The sequence below is a fragment of the Uranotaenia lowii genome, chromosome 2 (genome assembly GCF_029784155.1).
Source record: "Uranotaenia lowii strain MFRU-FL chromosome 2, ASM2978415v1, whole genome shotgun sequence".
Lineage (NCBI taxonomy): Eukaryota > Metazoa > Arthropoda > Insecta > Diptera > Culicidae > Uranotaenia > Uranotaenia lowii.
The window spans coordinates 360,789,199-360,808,258 of record NC_073692.1 but is presented as its reverse complement, the minus strand read 5'-3'; the positions used below and the strand labels follow the sequence as shown (position 1 = coordinate 360,808,258).

General features: G+C 33.5%; 1 protein-coding gene across 1 annotated transcript in view; it reads right to left on the bottom strand.

The window, feature by feature from the left end:
- Window positions 1-10,956, bottom strand: part of LOC129748497 (transcription factor sox-3-like) — a 51,010-nt gene extending 40,054 nt beyond the window's left edge. The window contains exon 1 of the mRNA XM_055743147.1: window positions 9,998-10,956. Within this exon, the coding sequence (XP_055599122.1) occupies window positions 9,998-10,350 (353 nt within the window). The 5' untranslated portion in view covers window positions 10,351-10,956. The remainder of the gene's footprint in view (window positions 1-9,997) is intronic.
- Window positions 10,957-19,060: the final 8,104 nt, after the last annotated feature.

The following is a 19,060-nucleotide window of genomic DNA, read 5'->3' as shown; positions in this document are numbered from 1 at the left end:
CAAAAACATATCTGGTGTATTTTGACTGAAAATTTGTTTTCTCATCCAAATTTCAATAAAATATTAAGTTTATTGCGCATATTCAGGAGTAAATGAATCGCTGTCAATTTTTTTTGCTTTTTTCGGCAGTAAAAGCAACCAATAAATGTTATGAGAGGTGCCAACAATTATAAATTTGGAATTTTCATACAAAGTTTGTAGTGGTCCTATGCACACCCTCATACAAAACTATCACACCAAGCTTAACAGCTTAGCAGTACGATCTGAAAGCGGAAACAACACCCATTAAGGATGTTCCGGTTGTGTGGTGGACGGAAAATGTCTTTCCGTTCATTTTTGGTTGGTCATTTACCGGACTCCACTCTATCCGGATCTTGTTAATTATCTCCCTATAAGTAATTGCAGTTCCGTTTTTGTTGTTTTTCAACACTTTGGTCGGCGGTAAGTTGTTGGTATGAATTTGATGAAGATACCTTATATAAACTGTCTTAAGACATGTTTATGCCAAATATATGTGAATAAATAGATAAGCTTCAATAAGAATCAATGAAATAGTTGTTTTTTGTGGATTCAACAATCAATGCACACAAAAGAGACCAAATAGGCATAATCCTTTCAAATTGAACAAAAGAGCATTATTCATTCATCGGATTGGTGCCGAAAAATAGTTTCCTACAATAGCAGCAGCAATTAAATTTCAATACAGAATATGTGCCCCCCCGATCCAAAGTATTTTTCCAATGCGAAATTCTACCCCACTTCCCCCCACCAGTATTCAAGAGAAAAATAGCAGGCACAATCTGGAACCAAATTTTCCTCCTCAAACTCCAATGATTCGGGCTGTTGTATTATGGAGCCCAGAGCATCGATAAAACGATTCGATTGTTTGTTTTGTATCACTTTTAATGCGGCTATTGTTTCGCTTTTGTGAAAACTCGTATTTGGGAAGTCGGAAAATTCGGATACCGTTCACTGGGGTGATGTTTGAGTTCGTCTGTGTAGCAAAACTTTTTGTTTTATGGTTTTACTTCTGATTCAAACTGTCTCCATACCACGGTACTGTTCCGGATTTTCGGGCATTTCCCAGCATCAAATTATCACACTTTGTGCTCGAATTGTGTCAACCATTCACCCGATGCAAAACAATGCTCGGTACCGGGACCGGATTGTTTTTCCACCGAATTTCCCAAAAGACTGTTCCAATCAGGCTGCCGTCCGTGGGTCGTCCGTCGGAAGTTTCGTTGACGTTCGGCGAAGGCTCGAATTCGTCCGCTCATTGTTTCCCAATTTAAGAGCGCATTCGTTCTTTTGTTCGTTGTCAACAGTTGTACATTTCGTCGTCGGGTGTTTTGCTGTAGGTCTTTGGAACGTTATCAAAAGGCTTGTTGCATCCTCGAATTTAATCCTATTGTTTTCGGGGTTTACGCTTTGGGAGCGGAAGACTGAATCCATCTAACTGTGGATACCGAGAACTGTGCATTAGATGAATGAGTGGGTTTTTTATTTGAATATTATTACATACATTAGATTTCTCAAAACTTAGAGCAGAAAATCATTCAGTTTAAAATTCATTTTTTTTTTCAAGTAGAGAATATTGAGGTCAGTAAAGTTTATGTTCAGAAGTAGATAATCTTTTTTTCAAATAATTTTGTTAATTGAGTCTTCGTATCTTAACCTTATGTTGAGTTTTGTTTATTTGTTTTTATACTGCTCAATTTATTTTTTAGTTAAATTCTAAATCCTTGCATAATCCTTGTTTTTTCAATGTGAAGCTTAAATAACACAAGGCAACAAAATTTACATGTTTTCAAGGTGCAAAGAACTTGACAGCTTCATTAATTTGAGGGTGCTGGTTTCAAATATGCGATTTTTTATAACAGCTCATGTTCTCGAGATAACGTTGGAAAATAGGTAAACATTCATTAATCATTTTGTGCAATTTCTTGGTAAAACTGTAGTACATCACAAATATTTAGAAATTAGAGGTTTTTAATAAAAAAATCGACTATCCCAAAGACCGTTAGTAACTTTTACTTCAGTAGAAAAAGTTATAGAAGTTTTCTTACTGTTTGTTTGCAAAATACGGGAATTTAAACGAAATTTTTAAGAACTTTCAACCCAAATTGAATCTTTCTAGAAACATAAGTATAATCGTTTCGCTGTCTTTAAGAAAGCTCTTGAATGAATTAAAATCTTTAATTTAAAATACTCAGAAACTTTTTTTGGTGTTGTCAGAATTAGTAGTAACCCCAAGTAACAATTTTAATTCCAAAAGGTTTTGTATGCAAGCGATAGTGTTTTATAAAATATTAGTAAAGTATTTATTGCCTCCGACTGTATTTCAATAAGAACGCTTTATAACTGTCCTTCCAGATAGCTACAAAACCTTTATAAAACTGTTTATAAAACTCCTTATTTAATTTATTTGAGATTTTTCATAAAAGTTTTTCAGAGTCTTATAAAGCAATTTCAATACTTCTTAATAAAACCATATATTTGAACTTTTAAGAAACCCAATTCGACTCGTCAAAATACAAAAGGCGTATGACAAAACCCAAAAGTTTTAATGATACCAGTATTCTCTTGGTAATGACTTCATGAAGACAAAATGAAGGCATGAGGAACAGAATGTAAACAAATTAGTACTTTGAGAAATCCTATTTGACTCGTCAAAATACAAATTTTTCGTCAAAAAACCTTTACATACCCCTTTTAAGAACAAAAAGCCTGAGAAAAAACTCTAAAGTTTTAATTACAGCAATTTACTCTTGGCATTGACTTTAAGAAGACCAAATAACGGCCAGAGGAACAAAATGTAAACAAACTGCTTGAACATTTTGAAGTTAGTTGTTTTCTCTTCGATGTGAATCGCTTTTCTTCAAAATGTACAAAATCTTTAGAAATTATCCTGCTGTAGGCTACCGGAGATAAAAATATGGGTAAGTTTGATAATGATTTTTATACAGAACGGAAAAGCTCAGCGCAAACCAACACTTTATTTATTTCCAGCTCCGCAATTTATCATCAAGGCAGTAGAGGTAGTAGAAATTTCTTCAGTTTTTTTATTCGGCTGACAGGTTATTCCGAGTCTTTGTGGCACAAAATGTTACAGAATCACCCTGCTCAAAGTACCTGAAGTCAACATTCTGAACAATTTTGGTGGATAAGTTCGTGGTGAACGGATCAGTGCGAAACAAACGGTGATGTGTTCTGTTGTTTGCAGCCCCGCCGGGCAGCGCTTCCTGCTTTGAAACTCTTCTTCTGGTTACATGAAACGGATTTGTTTCCGATCCTTCAAGTGCTGTTTTCGGACAAGAAAATATCTTATTAACGTATTGTTAGAAGATTAAATAAATATAGATATACTGGTTAAAAGAATCAGAAAAAATCTTTTTTATTATGTCCGAATATTTAGTTCTGAGAAAATCCGTGAACAGATTGATTGGTTATATAAAAAGCAAAAAGGATTTTATAAAGTACAATTGTTCTTTGAAATACTTTTTTCAAGGGAATCTTGATTTATAAATGCTTTTAATAAAACAATAAGATTTCAAATGAATCGCCATTTTAAGTGGAAAAATTAAAATTTGGAATATGTTTTAACCATATATAAGTGAAGAAATTTTGGAAAAAAAATCATTTAATAGGTTCAAATTAAAGCGCACTCTTTTTTTGCTAGTTTTGATGAAAACTGCTCGAATTTTTTTCAAGCGCATTGAGTTTTCATATCTTTTAAGCCAAAACATTAATATTACAATAAAAAGCTGATTCCGATCAACTCTAAATAAATTCTGACAGCAAGAACCTTCGTCATTTTCTTTAGAATATTTTTGTTTTGATAAAATACTTTTTAAGACAATGAGACGGAATAGGAATGATCCCAAAATTGTTCATGACGAATGTTATCTAGAATAACTCTTAATGAAGCCTTTTTAAAACTCGAGGGGGTTTATAAGTGATTTTTATTTTGCCCTTCACAACCTCCTGTAGGTGGGCCTTTTTACGCTTATAAGCGTTTTATAAATGTTTTTAAGGAGTTTATGAAACTTGGTGTTGGTTTATAACGCAGTTTCATAGCATTCCTGTAGGTTCTTAAAAAACTAAAATTGTTGCTTGGGACGTTATCTTTTCAAATTTCCGAAAATGTTGAGTTAATTAATCTCAAGCGTGTAACAAGAATATCTGTTTAGGCAACATTTCAATCCTTGACATTTTGAAAGGTAATAAATACATTCAAAATCAGTATTTTTTCATGTAAGTTTGTTGGTTCATCAGTTATTAAAGACGTGTTTACTAAAAATTGAACTATTTTAAAATTTCCACACGCTATATATCACCATAACAAGAGCTGATTGACGAAATCGGTCAAATGTTTTGAAATGGCACATTTACGGGTTCAGGAAGCCATTGCCTCGCAAGGACGTGAAAATTTGCTTTCCGTGAAAAATGTTTTTCAAAAAGGAAGAAAATTGTATAAAAAAAGATCAACCTGGTTATAATCGCGTAAGTGAACAATTGTGTTAAATGCAAATGGCAAAATTCCGTGGAAGACGGAGCAAATCGGTTTCTGAAGTTCCGGTTGCAATAGTTCCCAGTATCAAAACAGCATCAGTCCGGCTCCTGCCATCTAAAGAAGCACGGATTCGAATAAGTGAAAAATTGATTCTATCGATGACAACTAACTTGGTGAGATCCAACCTTTAACATTGCATTTTTTTTTAAACTCATATGAAGCGTTTGCCTTCATCGCTTTATTCCTTCCCTTGATCCAGTATCTTTTGCAGTATCTACCACATGGTTGGCCTGGCCGAAGTAATATCTGTAATGCATGTTTTAGTGTAACAGAGATTGCGTTGAAAAGAAAAATGAAGGACGCAAGTTTTTTATTTTTCAGGAAGATTACGTGTTTTGGCTATGTTAGTAAAAGAAGAAGAAAAGGGGAACAAAAAATGATACATTACCAGATTATTCCAAAAATTACCCAGATATTTCCTAAATTTTTCCAATTTGTTATTTTGTGACTTCAGTACAGAAAAAGTAAACGGATTTCATGAATCAAAGAATAACTCTTAAAATTGCCTTTGCTTTTATCAGGTATACTAAAAAAGAAAAAAAATAAAGTTAATTTACATAGCAGTAATACCAAAAAATGCAGTGAATGGTATTTAACAGAAATATTTGTATCGTAAGAAATTAATGGTTTGAGACCCCCTCCCTCTCACAGGAAGAAAAGAGAGGGCATCTCAAACAAATGGAAAATTTTCCCATCTTGAGTTATGCACTGATCAAAAAAATGGTACCAAATTTGGCATGGGAGGATATTGGGATAGGGGAAATGGTTCTATAGTTTTTGGAAACCCCTCCAGTTTTCCAGTGGGGACAAAGGATTCCATATTAATAATTTAATAACTCGAGAGCGATTCGAGCAAATGGAATAGCATTTGGTATGGGCGGGTATTTGCAACTTTCTTTTTCCAAAAGGGGTGATAGGAAGGGAGAGGGGGTTTCTCATGCAATATTTCTAGCATAACTCAAGAACTTGTAAAGAAAATGAAACAATATTTGGCATGGATGGTTTGAGACCCCTCCTTCCTTTTATGGGGTTCATAGAAAGTGGGAGAGAGGCTCCCATACATTTTTTAAAATATTTGGAAAATAATTGTGAAAAGACATGTTTCTTTGGTGGTTTAAGATAACTTTTTCCTTCCAGTAAGGTATAGGAATTCTAGAGCCAATTATTCGAATAACTCGAGAACGGATCGAGAAAATGAAACCACATTTGGCATGAGAGCGTATTTGTGTACAGTATGTATGCGTGTAGCGTATTTCTCAGTGCTGGTGGTTTGAGACTCCTTTCTTCTATCAGTGTGAAGAAAGGAATGGGGAGAACGGGTCACCCATACAATTTTATACAAAAAACTCTACAATTCCTCGAGGAGATTGAACCAAATATGAGTTTTTGAGACTCCCCTCTTCTTACAATAGGGAGATATAAAGGAAGAAGAAGGTTACCCATACATTTTTATAATAATTCGAGAAGAAATCGTGAAAATATAACCAAGTTTGGTCGAGCACCTTTCCCACCTTGGAAGGGGAAGAGGAAAGATTTTATGTAAACTTTCGTATAACATATTAAGCAAATAAAATCAGAATCTTGATTTCGATTAATCCGAAACCAATAAATAACAATCAAATTTCAAATAAGTTTTTAATTATTAACTCCCATCATTCAAAGCTTAAGGGGTACAAAGGGATCGCCAGTGTGTACTAATAAGGCCGAACGATTTTTCATATCTCAAACTATGTTTGGTTATTTTTGATATTTATATGGAAATTGGTCTAACAAACAGTGTTTTCTCGATATAAGCTTTTAGGCACCTACATATACCCCTTTGGCTTAAAAAGCCTCATTTTAGTAATTCCTTTTTTTAATTGCACTTCAGATTTAAAGCTACAGCTTTCATTTGAAGGAGGTTAAATCTGAATGATTTTTAAATCAGACTCGAAATGGAGTAATAATATATGAAAATGAATATAATTATCACAAATTTATATTTATGGTATCACTCAAAAGGTGTGGAAGAAATTTAGATAGATTTTAAGTAGGAAACCTGTGTTTTTTCAAAAAGTGATACAGAAATGCATTCGTGTTTTTTTTTCTTTAAAATTAAATTGTAGATGTTTTGACGATACGGGCAAATCCCATTTTTATCATATTACTGATTATTTTCTTAAGTATAATTTTGATTGAATTGTTGATAAAATTATAATGAAACACAAGTTGCTCTTGACTTATGTCGAATATGGGCATTTTTTCAATATTTTGGAACTATTAACTTCAATTCAATTACTTACCGATAGACCTGGTGGATTTTTCAATTCTTCTTCTGTCAAAAATTAGCTGTGTGTTACGTCAATGTTATGCTACAATGCAATAAAATGTTTTTTCAATTTCATGCCACAAATTCCACAATCAGACTAAATTGTGACAATGTAAATCAACACATTTCAATTTAACATCGACTATGGTATTACTATTTGCAGCAAAACGATGAGAATATAATGGATGTTTAACGATTGAATTGTACTGACTGATACTATACTCAAAACAGCAACATCGAGCATCGACTTTGGCCATTTTTGGTATCCACGAGCGCATGTGAGTGATGAAAATTAAAATGGGTTTAACACATTCGTTAAAAACCCTTTCCAAAAAATAACTTCATGGCATTCATAAGTGACTCAAATAGTATCAGACAGTACATTTTATTCCATAAAACATCTATTTTCTAAGGCACATAAGCAACATGAGGGTGGAAAAAGTTTATGGTTATTTACTTTTGTCACTGACTGTACATAAGACTGCTGCAAGAAAAGATGCAGGGCTTGAAAAACTGTTTTATTGGAACATTGGATGTAGGCATGATAAAACTAAGTGACAGATTATTTGACAATCGAGAATAACGTATACACGCTTAAACTTTTTTACCTCTTTTTGAGATAGCATAACCTGTTTTGAAAGGATTATTTGAAAAATAAAAACAACTTTGTTGTATCCGCATTCAAATATCAAAACAACCGCAAATCGTTATTCGCTCAATTCTTGGCACCATTTGAGCAAATTTAAATGTTGCTTAAAATGGTGTCAACCTTGAATTTCTTTGAGGCGCGCATATGTTTTGATGCAATTTCGTATATATTTCACCAGAAATCTGAGGTTGCAGGAATTTTCATGCTAAGACATATTGAAAATTAAAATGAAAATATTTTTAAAACAATTTAAATGCAATCTTCACCAATCACCAAATGCTTGGGAGAGTAAGTGATAACACGAGAAAAAACGGAACAGAAAGCCACAATAGAGTATCTATCAAATTTCATATTTCCCAGAGTAAAATTCCTACCAGATTCCTTGACGTATTTTTAAAAGAGCTGTGGATAGTCTTAAGAGACCTCTGAAAGGTTTCTTAAGGCTAAGTCTATAAGTTCTAATAAAACTATTCTGTTGGATGTTTTATAATAGCGTATAGAATTATCTTTAAAAACTTTAACAAAACAGGGCCATTTTGGCCATATGTTAGCTTTAAAGTAGTTGTGCTAATATCGAAGAAGGCGCTTTGGCTTATAAAGTAGCTTTAGGAAATAGTCTTAACAGTTTAAGGTTGGAATCAAACTTAAATTATAACTTGCATTCAGTTTGCAAATCATATTTACAAAAATTATAATTTTTTAAGTCTCAGAAAACATAGATTCAGAAAAAAAATGTGTAAATATGCAGCCTGAAATGTTACAAGGAGGCTGGATTGATTTTTTGAAAAAAAAATTAACCTAATTTAGTTTAGAATTATGAAATAAAAACTTGCCTGAAAGTATTTTGTAATATTAATTGAGAAGTAAAATGTTAAAAAAGGCTCAATTTTTCATGACTTTCTCAAGAAATTTGTGCTATTTCCATCACAGGAAACCAGCTTAACATTTAAAAAAAAAAATCACAGAAAGTCTGAATTTTTTTTCGTTTAGAAACAGAATATTTTTCGGAACTTTGCTTTGGAGGCAAAGGGATACAAAGCTGCACTTATACTCCTTTGCCTCCAAACAAAATGTGGCTTTCAGTTAGTATGGTTTTTTCACAGAGACCAAAACATAAGAAAATAGTTGAATAATATTATGGTTCAAATGGCATATTATGTTTGGCGGTCAAAGATTCTTTCTAAATGCTTATCTCATTTTTTCAATTTTATCAGTTATACCCAATTTGTTTCAAAGGCTTCAATTCTAGATCTCCATCTTAAAGCTTTGTTGTGCTTGAATTCTGCATGAGAAATAAGTTCATGACCTTCGGTTTTGAATTTTTTTTTTTTTTTTTGTTTCGATTATAGTCGTTTTACCATCTTTATGGCATTCGCGACTTTATCAACGTTACAGTTGGCGGACAAATATTGAAAAACTTATCCGGTACAACTGTGTTCGATGTTTACTCTTGGGCTCGAACTCGCGGACATCGGCTCAGGAGACAACAGACTTGCCAACTGAGCTATATCACAAGGTTTTGAATATGAAACAAAAACTTCGGATGGTTATTTCTTCTTATTAATCTTTTTCATATTCGAAAAATTCTTACTTAATATATAAAAATACATTTGATTTTTGAAAATCATTTTTCAAATTTCAAATGAAATGCAAAACCAAATTTAGACGATGTTTTTAAAACAACGTCTCATTTCTATTGTTTCATGATGGTGATCCTTAACTGGAGAAAGAATCCGAAATATAAAATCAGAAATACAATTACAATTTCAATTATATGGATGGAAAACTTCTGAAATGCATTTAATATTAATTAAAATTTAGAAATAAATTTTCATCAACAAGTAAGAAAATTTTAAAAATCTGTAGCATTATTCTGATCCTAGTTTTGAGGTTTTGGCATTAGTTCTGAGTCATGATTGTTACTCATAATAACTATACTCAATCATCAAATTTTTATAAGCAAATTTAAAATTATGAGGGTAGAGCTTTTCCTGGACCTTTCAGACGTTCCTACTGCCATACTTTGAACCCATTTTCCAGTTATACTTTTAATCCAAGAAGGAACTTATCAAATGATGATCTAAAAGGCGCTTGGGATCAGAGGGGTGCAAGTGCCTAAATGATATTTCGAGAAAACGCGCTTCAAAGTGGTGAAAGTGCTCACATATATTTTTCGAATTTGAGCAGTTTTAACTTAATCAAAAAACTGTTTAAAACGTTATAAAAAATCTGAGTTTTGCACCAGATGTACATTGAAACATGAAGAATACTTAACTCAAAATTTATGATTTTGGCACTTGCACCCCTCTGATCCTGTGGGCCTCATTTGGAAATTTTTAATGAAACTGGAAACCATTACTTCCACTAATGTGCCGCCTAATTGCATCACCTGAAATTTGTTATTAGAGTTTGACGGAAAAATTTCGAAACATCCGCCGGTATTCGATTCCCAAACGATTAAACCTACCTTAGTCGCTTGGCCTCATCAATGAACGGTCGCTTCTCGCCCTCGGTCAGCAGCTTCCATTGAGCGCCCAAATTTTTCGATATCTCCGAGTTGTGCATCTTGGGATTGTCCTGGGCCATTTTACGCCTCTGACCCCGGGACCACACCATGAAGGCGTTCATGGGCCGTTTGATGTGCTCCCGACTTCCGTTCTGGCCATCCAGGGCACTGGTTGAGGAAGGTGACGATGAACAGTGCGAACTGATGCTGGAACTACTGGAACTTCCAGGTCCATTACTGCTGCTTGTGATTGTTAACCCATTAAGGTTCAGCGAACTGGTGTGGAGAATTTTGGACGATATTGTCATGTCCATCTTGATGGGGAGATTTTTTTTTATGTTGGTAGTTTGTTATCACTTAACTTGGTTCTTCCTAATTTTCACTGGAACTGTAAACCGTATCACGTTTTCTAGAACAAGCTATTGACGTTGTACGACATGGCTTATTTTCGGGAGTGCAACCAGAAATGCTTCAGTTATCTTAAACACCACTTCAGAGTAATAAAATTTCGGGTACTTATCAGCTAGAACCGTGCAAATTTGTCTTCACTGTTATCAGTTTTGGTTTCTTTGTGCCACCCTTGAGATGTTGTGCTTTGTTTTAGGGTGAGCCCTTCCCAAATTTTCGCTTTAACCACCTGAATTTTGAAATCCGAATTTTTAATTTTTTTCACACGTTCTAGAATGCAACCATCTCACTTTAGGTTGATCAAGCTAAACCCCAAAAATTCAAATTTCCACTTCTTTATTCCGGTCAAACCTATCGAATAACCCAACTCCCTTATCGCACCTTGGAAAGCACTTCCACTTCCGATTCCGCAAATAAAAAAAGCACCGAAATACAAAACCCAACAACCTGGGAGATGCTATCAAACCGATGTTTTCACGTCGAATTCTAAACGCATAATGGTTCCATCATAATCTGTTCCACTGTTGATATTTTGATAAAAGACAACCGAACGGCCGCAGTCAGAGCGAGTGTCGAATCGCAGGAGGACACACAAAAAATGGGTATGTGTAGAATAAAACAACCCACAAACTCCACCGTAGAAAACTCGGCGGAACACAAACATATCCCGAGGACGAGAGGAAGAAAACACCGAAGAAGCGGCGGGACCAAAAACCCATGCACATGCTCTCCGAAATCGACACTGCTGGTGTTGTTTTTCTTTTCCCCGGAGTCAGGGGAAAATCAGGGCCAGGGGAAAAGCGGCTGAAAGTACAAAAAAAAAAGAAGTCAAAAAGTCCAACCGCCAGCACTGCGTTTACACAAACAACAATGGTACTGTGGGTTGAATCGCTTTTTTTCCTACGTCGTCTTCGAACAAACACCCACAAGAAAAACTAACCTTAACAAGCAACAACAATACAAAAAAAAGGAAACAGAGAAGAAAATCTAACACGAGAAATCGCTACGCGGACGCTCTTTTCATTCCCATACATGCAGATGTAGTTAGGAAGCCGCATTTTGAATGCTCTGTCGAGAGCTGGGAAAAATGGGAAGGAAAAATAACGCAGACAGTGTATCCTTTTTTATGATGTCCCGCGCGTCGCGATCTTTCGGGGAAAATGTGCCACCAAAGCTATGTCGTGCAACCAACAGCATGCTTTTGAGAGTAAATATATTTGGGAGAGGATTTTTCTCCCACTTAGTACATGCATGTTGTTGAGTTTGTTTGAATGGACGGAAAACCATGCTGTGGCACAGATAATAAAAATACAGATCGTTCTGTTTCTTTAGACAAGATGAGAGCATTTATTTTTTTTAAGTAAGTCTGATTCTACGTTTAATAAATCTTTTTTTTTTATCAATACTCTGTGCTCAAGTATGTATTTCATGATTAAATTTCTTAATCATTCATTACCAAGTGAGGTTTTAAAACAACACTTAAAACCTAATGAAAAAAAAAATCATTGAAACAGTGTATAATTTTTGGTAAATGTCCACAAAAAATATGCAAGCAAATTAAAGGAATTGCCCCACGAGGGTATTTAAAAAAAATTTATTCATGTTTGAACAATTGAGATAATAAATAGGTTTTTGTTAAAGAAAATGTAATTTTGAAAAATCATTCTGTTCATTTACAGATTTATAAATTTTATCAAAATTTATAGTCTTAACAAACACAAACATCCACATGCAGAATTTGGACAATTCGGTAGATATTTGCACATGTTTTCTCCTGTGTTGCGGTTGCAGTAAATAGTTCTGTAAAAACCAAGGGCCGGATTGCATTGCAATAACCATTATGTCTGCGTAGAAGTTAAATATTCGGATCTTCAAATAAAATTGCTTACATCACGTTCAAACATGCAAACGGGCTATTTAACTTTCTTATCGAAAATGATAACTTTGACTACAGCATTCGAAGGCAAAATAGAATTCGCATTTGCTCAATAATTCGAACACCAATTTAAATTCTCTACTTTAGAAAAATTCAAAAAAGATATTATCATTTTTATCAGTTCATCGAAAGCAGCTTAAAAGAATAAAAAAAGTATTAAATTCTCTTTTCAGAATCATAATTTTAAAATAGGATTTTGTTACATACATTGAGTACATATGAAGTTCTAATTAAAAATAAGGAATCAAATTTACAATCAGAGCTAAAACAGGAATTGATTACCTATTATATTCCAAAGGCTTATTTCAATTTAATATCTTTTAAACAGTTCAGTACCTTGAACAAAGATCTCGAGTTCTCAAAATTAAAAAAAAAAGCCTGAAACTCAAGAAACAACACAAGACTTGAAAATCTTTGTATTTTGCATTTTATTGATTCTAGAAAAAAGGGTGTAGAGTGTTTAAACTAACGAAAGTGTATATAATGATCGTTAAATTGATTCTTAAATGCTCGGTTTGGTTAATTAGCAAAGCTGGAAAAAACTTATGCTTTCAAATTATTTTCAATGTTTCTTCATATTTTATTTTATTCTAATAATATCCGACATTTACCCGGATAATGGCCGGATAAAAGTCAGCATTTTTTATTTAAGTGCCTGATAATTACTTTCATTTATTGAATTTTGTCTAAGTTCAGAAAAAGTATTCCAGCCACCGTATTCTTATTTAAATGTTGAACAATTTTACATTTTAAAAGTATAACACTTGATTCACTGCGACTTCCTTAAATATTGCCTTTATCGAATAGTTAAGAGAAAATGTTAAATTATTTATTGTAGGGCATACCAGATGTCTCGGATTTATTCGGACATGCCCGGGTTTTCAAGGTAAAGTGGACAAGTTTAGCAGTATACCGCCTAGCCTGATTGGCAGGATATTGTAAAATCAAGTCCGTATTTGATGGATTTATTCACATAATAAAAAAAACAGAAAATTTCATTTGGGCATGAGCTACCTTTATCTTAATGATTTTTTTGGGAGTTTGAGAAACAATCTGAAAGCTTCTGACGTATACCGGATTTTCTGTTGTTGATTCAAATGCCCAGATATTTTCAGGTTTTGAAAAACAACCTGATTAGCTTTTTCCTCATAATGGGAAAAACTCGGCATTGCATACTCTATAGGGGACATACTTTACTTATATCAGGTAGAATGAAAATATACGAGATATTATTTCACGAGAGCCCCCTTGGCTAGGTTATTATACGTTTTATTTTTAATTTTCTAAGTTTTGCTTCCTTTCCTAGATTTCTTGAACTTAAAGCAGCTGATTAAAGAAATGAAACACTTTTTTTTTCTCGAGCAGCCCCCCTGAGCCGGAAGGCCGAGGCAATTGCCCCCATAGTCCCCCTCCCCGTTAATCCGGCCTGGGTTAAAACGAAACTTATCTCATTAGAATAACTGGATTTGAATGATCTATATATATAAAAATGAATGTTTGTCTGTCTGTCTGTTCCCTATAGACTCGGAAACTACTGAACCGATCATCGTCAAAACTGGCATCTGAGGGTTTTTGAGGCCGGGGATGGTTTCTGTAATAGTCAAAACTCTATCCGACTTAAGGAAGGAGAGGCTTCCATACAAAATTTGTAGTTTTTCGAAACAAATTAAAGTCATGACATCCATTTTCTTGAGATTTTTTTTCCCTTTGGGCGGTTTGTTTTTCGTCTCTATGGTCGAGGCGTCGCGAGCCAACCTCGCAAAAGGAAAGTAACCCAGGCATAGCATACTGATCAGTAGGAATATTTTGGCGCGTATTTCTCAACCTGGGGTTTGTTTTTCGTCTCTATGGGCGAGCAAACGTCGACGCAAGAGGATAGTAACCAAAGCACACTGTTCATTGATTGCTGGAAAATTTAACAATAAGGCGCCTGTTTCTCAAACACGTGGGGCGATATGCAACCTAGATGTGTTTTTTTTCTTGCTTATTTGATTTGTATGCAGCACGTGGTAATAAATGACGCCTAGATGTGCCACGGATTGGTATTTTATCAATCGAATCAAAACCAATTGAAAGATTTGCAAAAATACTTCCATATTTATTGTTAATGTAGGTAGCATTCGACTTTTCATTCAAGGAACATAAGAACATGTTCAAACGTTCAACTTTTTCTGTTACAAAAAATTAAAAATTATGTTTTCTTCTAGAAATTGCTACTTCGGCCCAAATACACAACTGAAACGAATTTAGAAATGAAAATGGGAGCTTTTTATTTTAAATAATTCTGAAAAAACCATCGTACTTTTTGCTTACATACCAATTCAAGTACCTACGTACTTAACATGAAAAGTGTTTTTGTGTTACATGGCTGCATAAAAGAGACTTTTGATCCGCTTCGTTTTTGAAAAGCGAGACTTTAGAACTAATACACAACTGGACGCAAAATTTTTAAGAGAAATTTTTAGTTTACCCTTAAAGTGTTAAAAACAATATTCCCTTCTGTCAACTTACACGGTGGGGCAAGGGAAAACGTCGAACTTTTAAGAAATTCATTTTCAAAATGATTGAATATGTTGGAAAGACCAGAAGGGATATTCCGAATGTTGAAACTGCAGCGGATATTGAAAATTCTTAAATGTCTTTGTAAATGAAGGTCATTCCCTTTGAACAGCATTCGTTAAAAGTGGAGTAACAAACATAAATTTATATTGCAGGAATACTGCAGATATATCAGTGAAACTTGAAGGATTAAAAAACAGGAATTCGTATTAAATCCATTTAAAAGCCATTACTCTGACGCATCTGTTAATAAGCTTTGCATTGACACTTGCCCCAATATACGGGACAAATGTAAACTTAGAAGTTTGTTTTTGCTTACATTTTTGAATATTTGACTTTCAAAGAGAAAATAAAAAAAAACGCTGAGAACTTATTTAGTGATGCAACTAATATTTTTTTTAAATATTTATATGTTTACCGTAGTAAATTTATTTAAAAAAAAAAGAAATTTGCACTGTATTTAATACATAACTAATTTAATATATTTTTCATTACCATGATAAGTGCTGTTTGGGTATCGAGTCGGTTAAATTGGCCTATTGGAAAAAATTGAAAAAGATGGGAGAGCTCCCATGTAAATTTAAGATAAAGAGCTTTTCAAAGAAGGGACCATATTGAAAAAGGTTTTTTTGGGTACAGAGTACAAATTTCAGATCTTGAAAAACGAATTTAGAGATCAGTAAATAATATATACCATCTTTAAATTGCTATTCAGAACTGCAGCTGCAGCTCTCATTTCAAAGTTGTTGGTTCTGAAGTATGATGAGGTTTGATTTAAAACAATGCTCTCTAAAATCTAAATTTTAATAAATTTTTACAAATTACATTTATTTCCGGAAGGTGTAGCAAAGCACAACGGGTCAGCTAGTCCTCAATAAAAATAGCCAAATTATATTTTAAAAAAATGAAAAAATCTAGTTCATGTTCCGATAAAATTATAAAATGTTATATTGAATACAAATCATTAAAATAATATGTAAGGAAAAAATGGGACTTGTGATATAGCTCAGTTGGCAAGTCAGTTGCCTTCTGAGCCGAGGTTTGGAAGTCGCAAATGCCATTTAATATGGTAAAATGACTAGAATCGAATAAAACCAAAAAGCTACTTTTAATGTTATATTTAATATCGGTTAAAGGAGAATGATGGCCACCACAAAATGACACTCCACATTTCGTCTGCAAAATCAAAGCTGTTATTGATGTGATGAACTGTGATTCCAGTAATCTTGTTTCAAATCTCAGTTAGGTATTTTGCTATTTTTGTATTTATGTAGGAAATCATACATTGGCAAAACTCGAGTTTAGAAAAACATCACTAATCACTAATCACTAATCGTACTTCCATAGCCAGAACTTATGTCTGAGTCCCAAAGAACAATGAATGAGTTATTGTTCTTCTTGTCTTTGTTCATGTTTTCAATCATTTTAACATAAAAACATTAAAATGATCAAAAACACAAAATGGTTGGGCCTACCATGGAGCAGAGAACGCAGAGACAACCGGAACACAGGAACAGGAAGAAACGTGGACCACCAGTACCATACGTTTCAAATGGGCAGTATCGTTGGGAGCATGCTAAGAAAAATGCTCCTTGATGAAGGAACCAATAAATAAGACCATTCTTCAACGGCTGGAAATGATTTATTTTGTACAAAGAAATCACAAAACTCAAGAATACAAAGCATTTTGAAGATGTTGATGTTATAAATAAAAGAAAACTGAAATTTTAAGTTTAATTTTTGATCGTTGAACTGTTTTGGATTTCAGTGTGCAATCATTTCAGGTCATCGACCAAGGATAAAGCGCCTTTACTCGCTCTTGAAAATAAAAAAGAGAGACAGAAAATATTAGAAGAACATAAAACCTTCCGAGGTCTGTTAAGAGCTCGAAAGGTTTTTTCCGAAAAATTTAAACGTATGATCACCCATTAGCGCATATCCAGAGGCTACATTTAATAAGATAAAGTGAATAAATACTTAGCTTTACTTCCAGATCCTCATTCAAATTCGGTAAATCCTACTATCGAAGCAAGCCGAAAAAAGCTGAATATCACAAAACTCGAGTTTAGAAAAACATGCATACAACAACTATATGTATGTACAAAACAAATAAGTACAGGTTTAGCAAAACATAGTCTTGAGATTTGACATTTGTTTAATTTTGAAAACACAATAATTGCTGAATACAACGCTAGAATAATAATCGAAACGTTCTATATTAAGCTAGGATAGGGTTACCAGATTCCACACCACCAAAAAGAGTACATTGATATCATTTTCCCAAAAAATAAACAGGAGAAACGATATAACTCCGGTTTTTTGAGTTCCCAGCCATCAGTTTGATACAGGATAACAAGATCCATTTAATTATCAAGCTTTGCGCCCGGAAGGTATGCAAAACTGAAGGAAAATGGTGTACATATTTCGTATTATCTGAGGAGGCCCCGACTACCTTGAATAAGCGGGATTCTGTAATTAGAAACCGAGTTATTTCAATTCAATCAAAGTCTGTCAATTTGTTGAGGTTATGCAAAAAATATTCGGAAAGATAGCAGTATTTAGATGTTGCTGATGCTGAGAATCTACTAAAAACGTTATAAAACAAACCATTTCCATTTTTTTTTATTGACTCGTACATATCCTTTACAATCATTATCTGATATTTGTACGCATTTAAGCATATATTACCTAAATTGTGTACATATTGATTACTGTTTGCATACTCAAAGGCGCTTGTATTACGACTAAATATGCATGTTAATGAAAACAAGATGTTAAAGTGATTTGTTTTTAGCTGTTATTCCTTTAGTAGTTTTTGCATAAAATTTGATACAACCTCATAAAATGGAAGATAAACATAGGTTTTTCCGATCAAATGTATTTCAACAAAAAAAGAGTACATTTGATGAAATTTCACAAAAAGAAGAGTATGCCCATTTCTCGATCGAAAAAGAGTACATGTACTCTTAAAAGAGTACGTATGGTAACCCTAAGCTAGGAGGCTACGATTGTGTAATCAATTAACAAAGGGACCCATTGAATTTTAAGACCGCTTACGACCCTGTCATTGCTAAATTAACACTGACACTAAAAAACAACTGTAAGCGAAAAAAAAACAAACTGTCCAAAGTTAAAGCAGTTTAGACGATAGCCAGTATTACAAATTTACTTCTGCTTATAACTTAAAATTAAAATTAGAAATAAATGCTCAAAGATAATATAATTTAAGTGTCAGCTGAAGAGAAGCGAATGCCAAAGTAGCTCAAAACGTGTGGACAACTGGTAAGTTTAGGGTTTTTTAATATAAAAACTCGCCGAAAAAGTCCGAAAGCGTTAATTGAAGTTTTCAACTAATTCAGCTTGCAAATAATTTTCAATTCATTTATTTTTATTTTTATGGGTCTAAATTATTACATTTCGAATTCCTAATTCCCAGAAACTCCAAGTTTCAATCAAACAATTTTTCAAAAGTTTCAAAATATCAATTTTTAAATGTTTCAAAATTCAAAAGGGTTGATTTTTTTGTTTTTTTTTATAACATTTCACCTTTAAGACCAACCAACCGATACTTTGTCAAAAAAAACTCTAACATGTTGAGGAAAACTATCCCCACATACTGAAATATACGCAAATCCTATGCCCACATTTTTTTAACCCTAAACACATTCTTATTTCGTTTTGATGCACTTTTTCCAAAATCATGAGGAACACCCTTATTAACATTATTCTTCTTTAAACAATCGCAGTAATCGGTGCAAATATGGTATAGTTCTTCTTTTTGCTGTCACCCAGTTCTTGTATGTTACTTACTCTTCTAGTTCTTCCAAAAACCAACATATTAAAAAACAATCTCACTTCCATGATATTCACCATAATAATTTGACCCTTTGATGCATAGTGTTTTATAAATCAACACTTATCAAAATCCAAATATCTCGAAAACGCCTAATTTTTTTTTAAAAGAAGTTTTTGGAAAATCACTGTTTTCTCTTTAATTTTGGAAATTCTAACTATTTTCTAATCTCAATCAAATACAAACACCTTCCTGTACCCAATTAACGAGGTTTTGATGAAATTAGCAATGCTTAAAATAACGACTTCAAACCTGTTAAGTTTAGTTA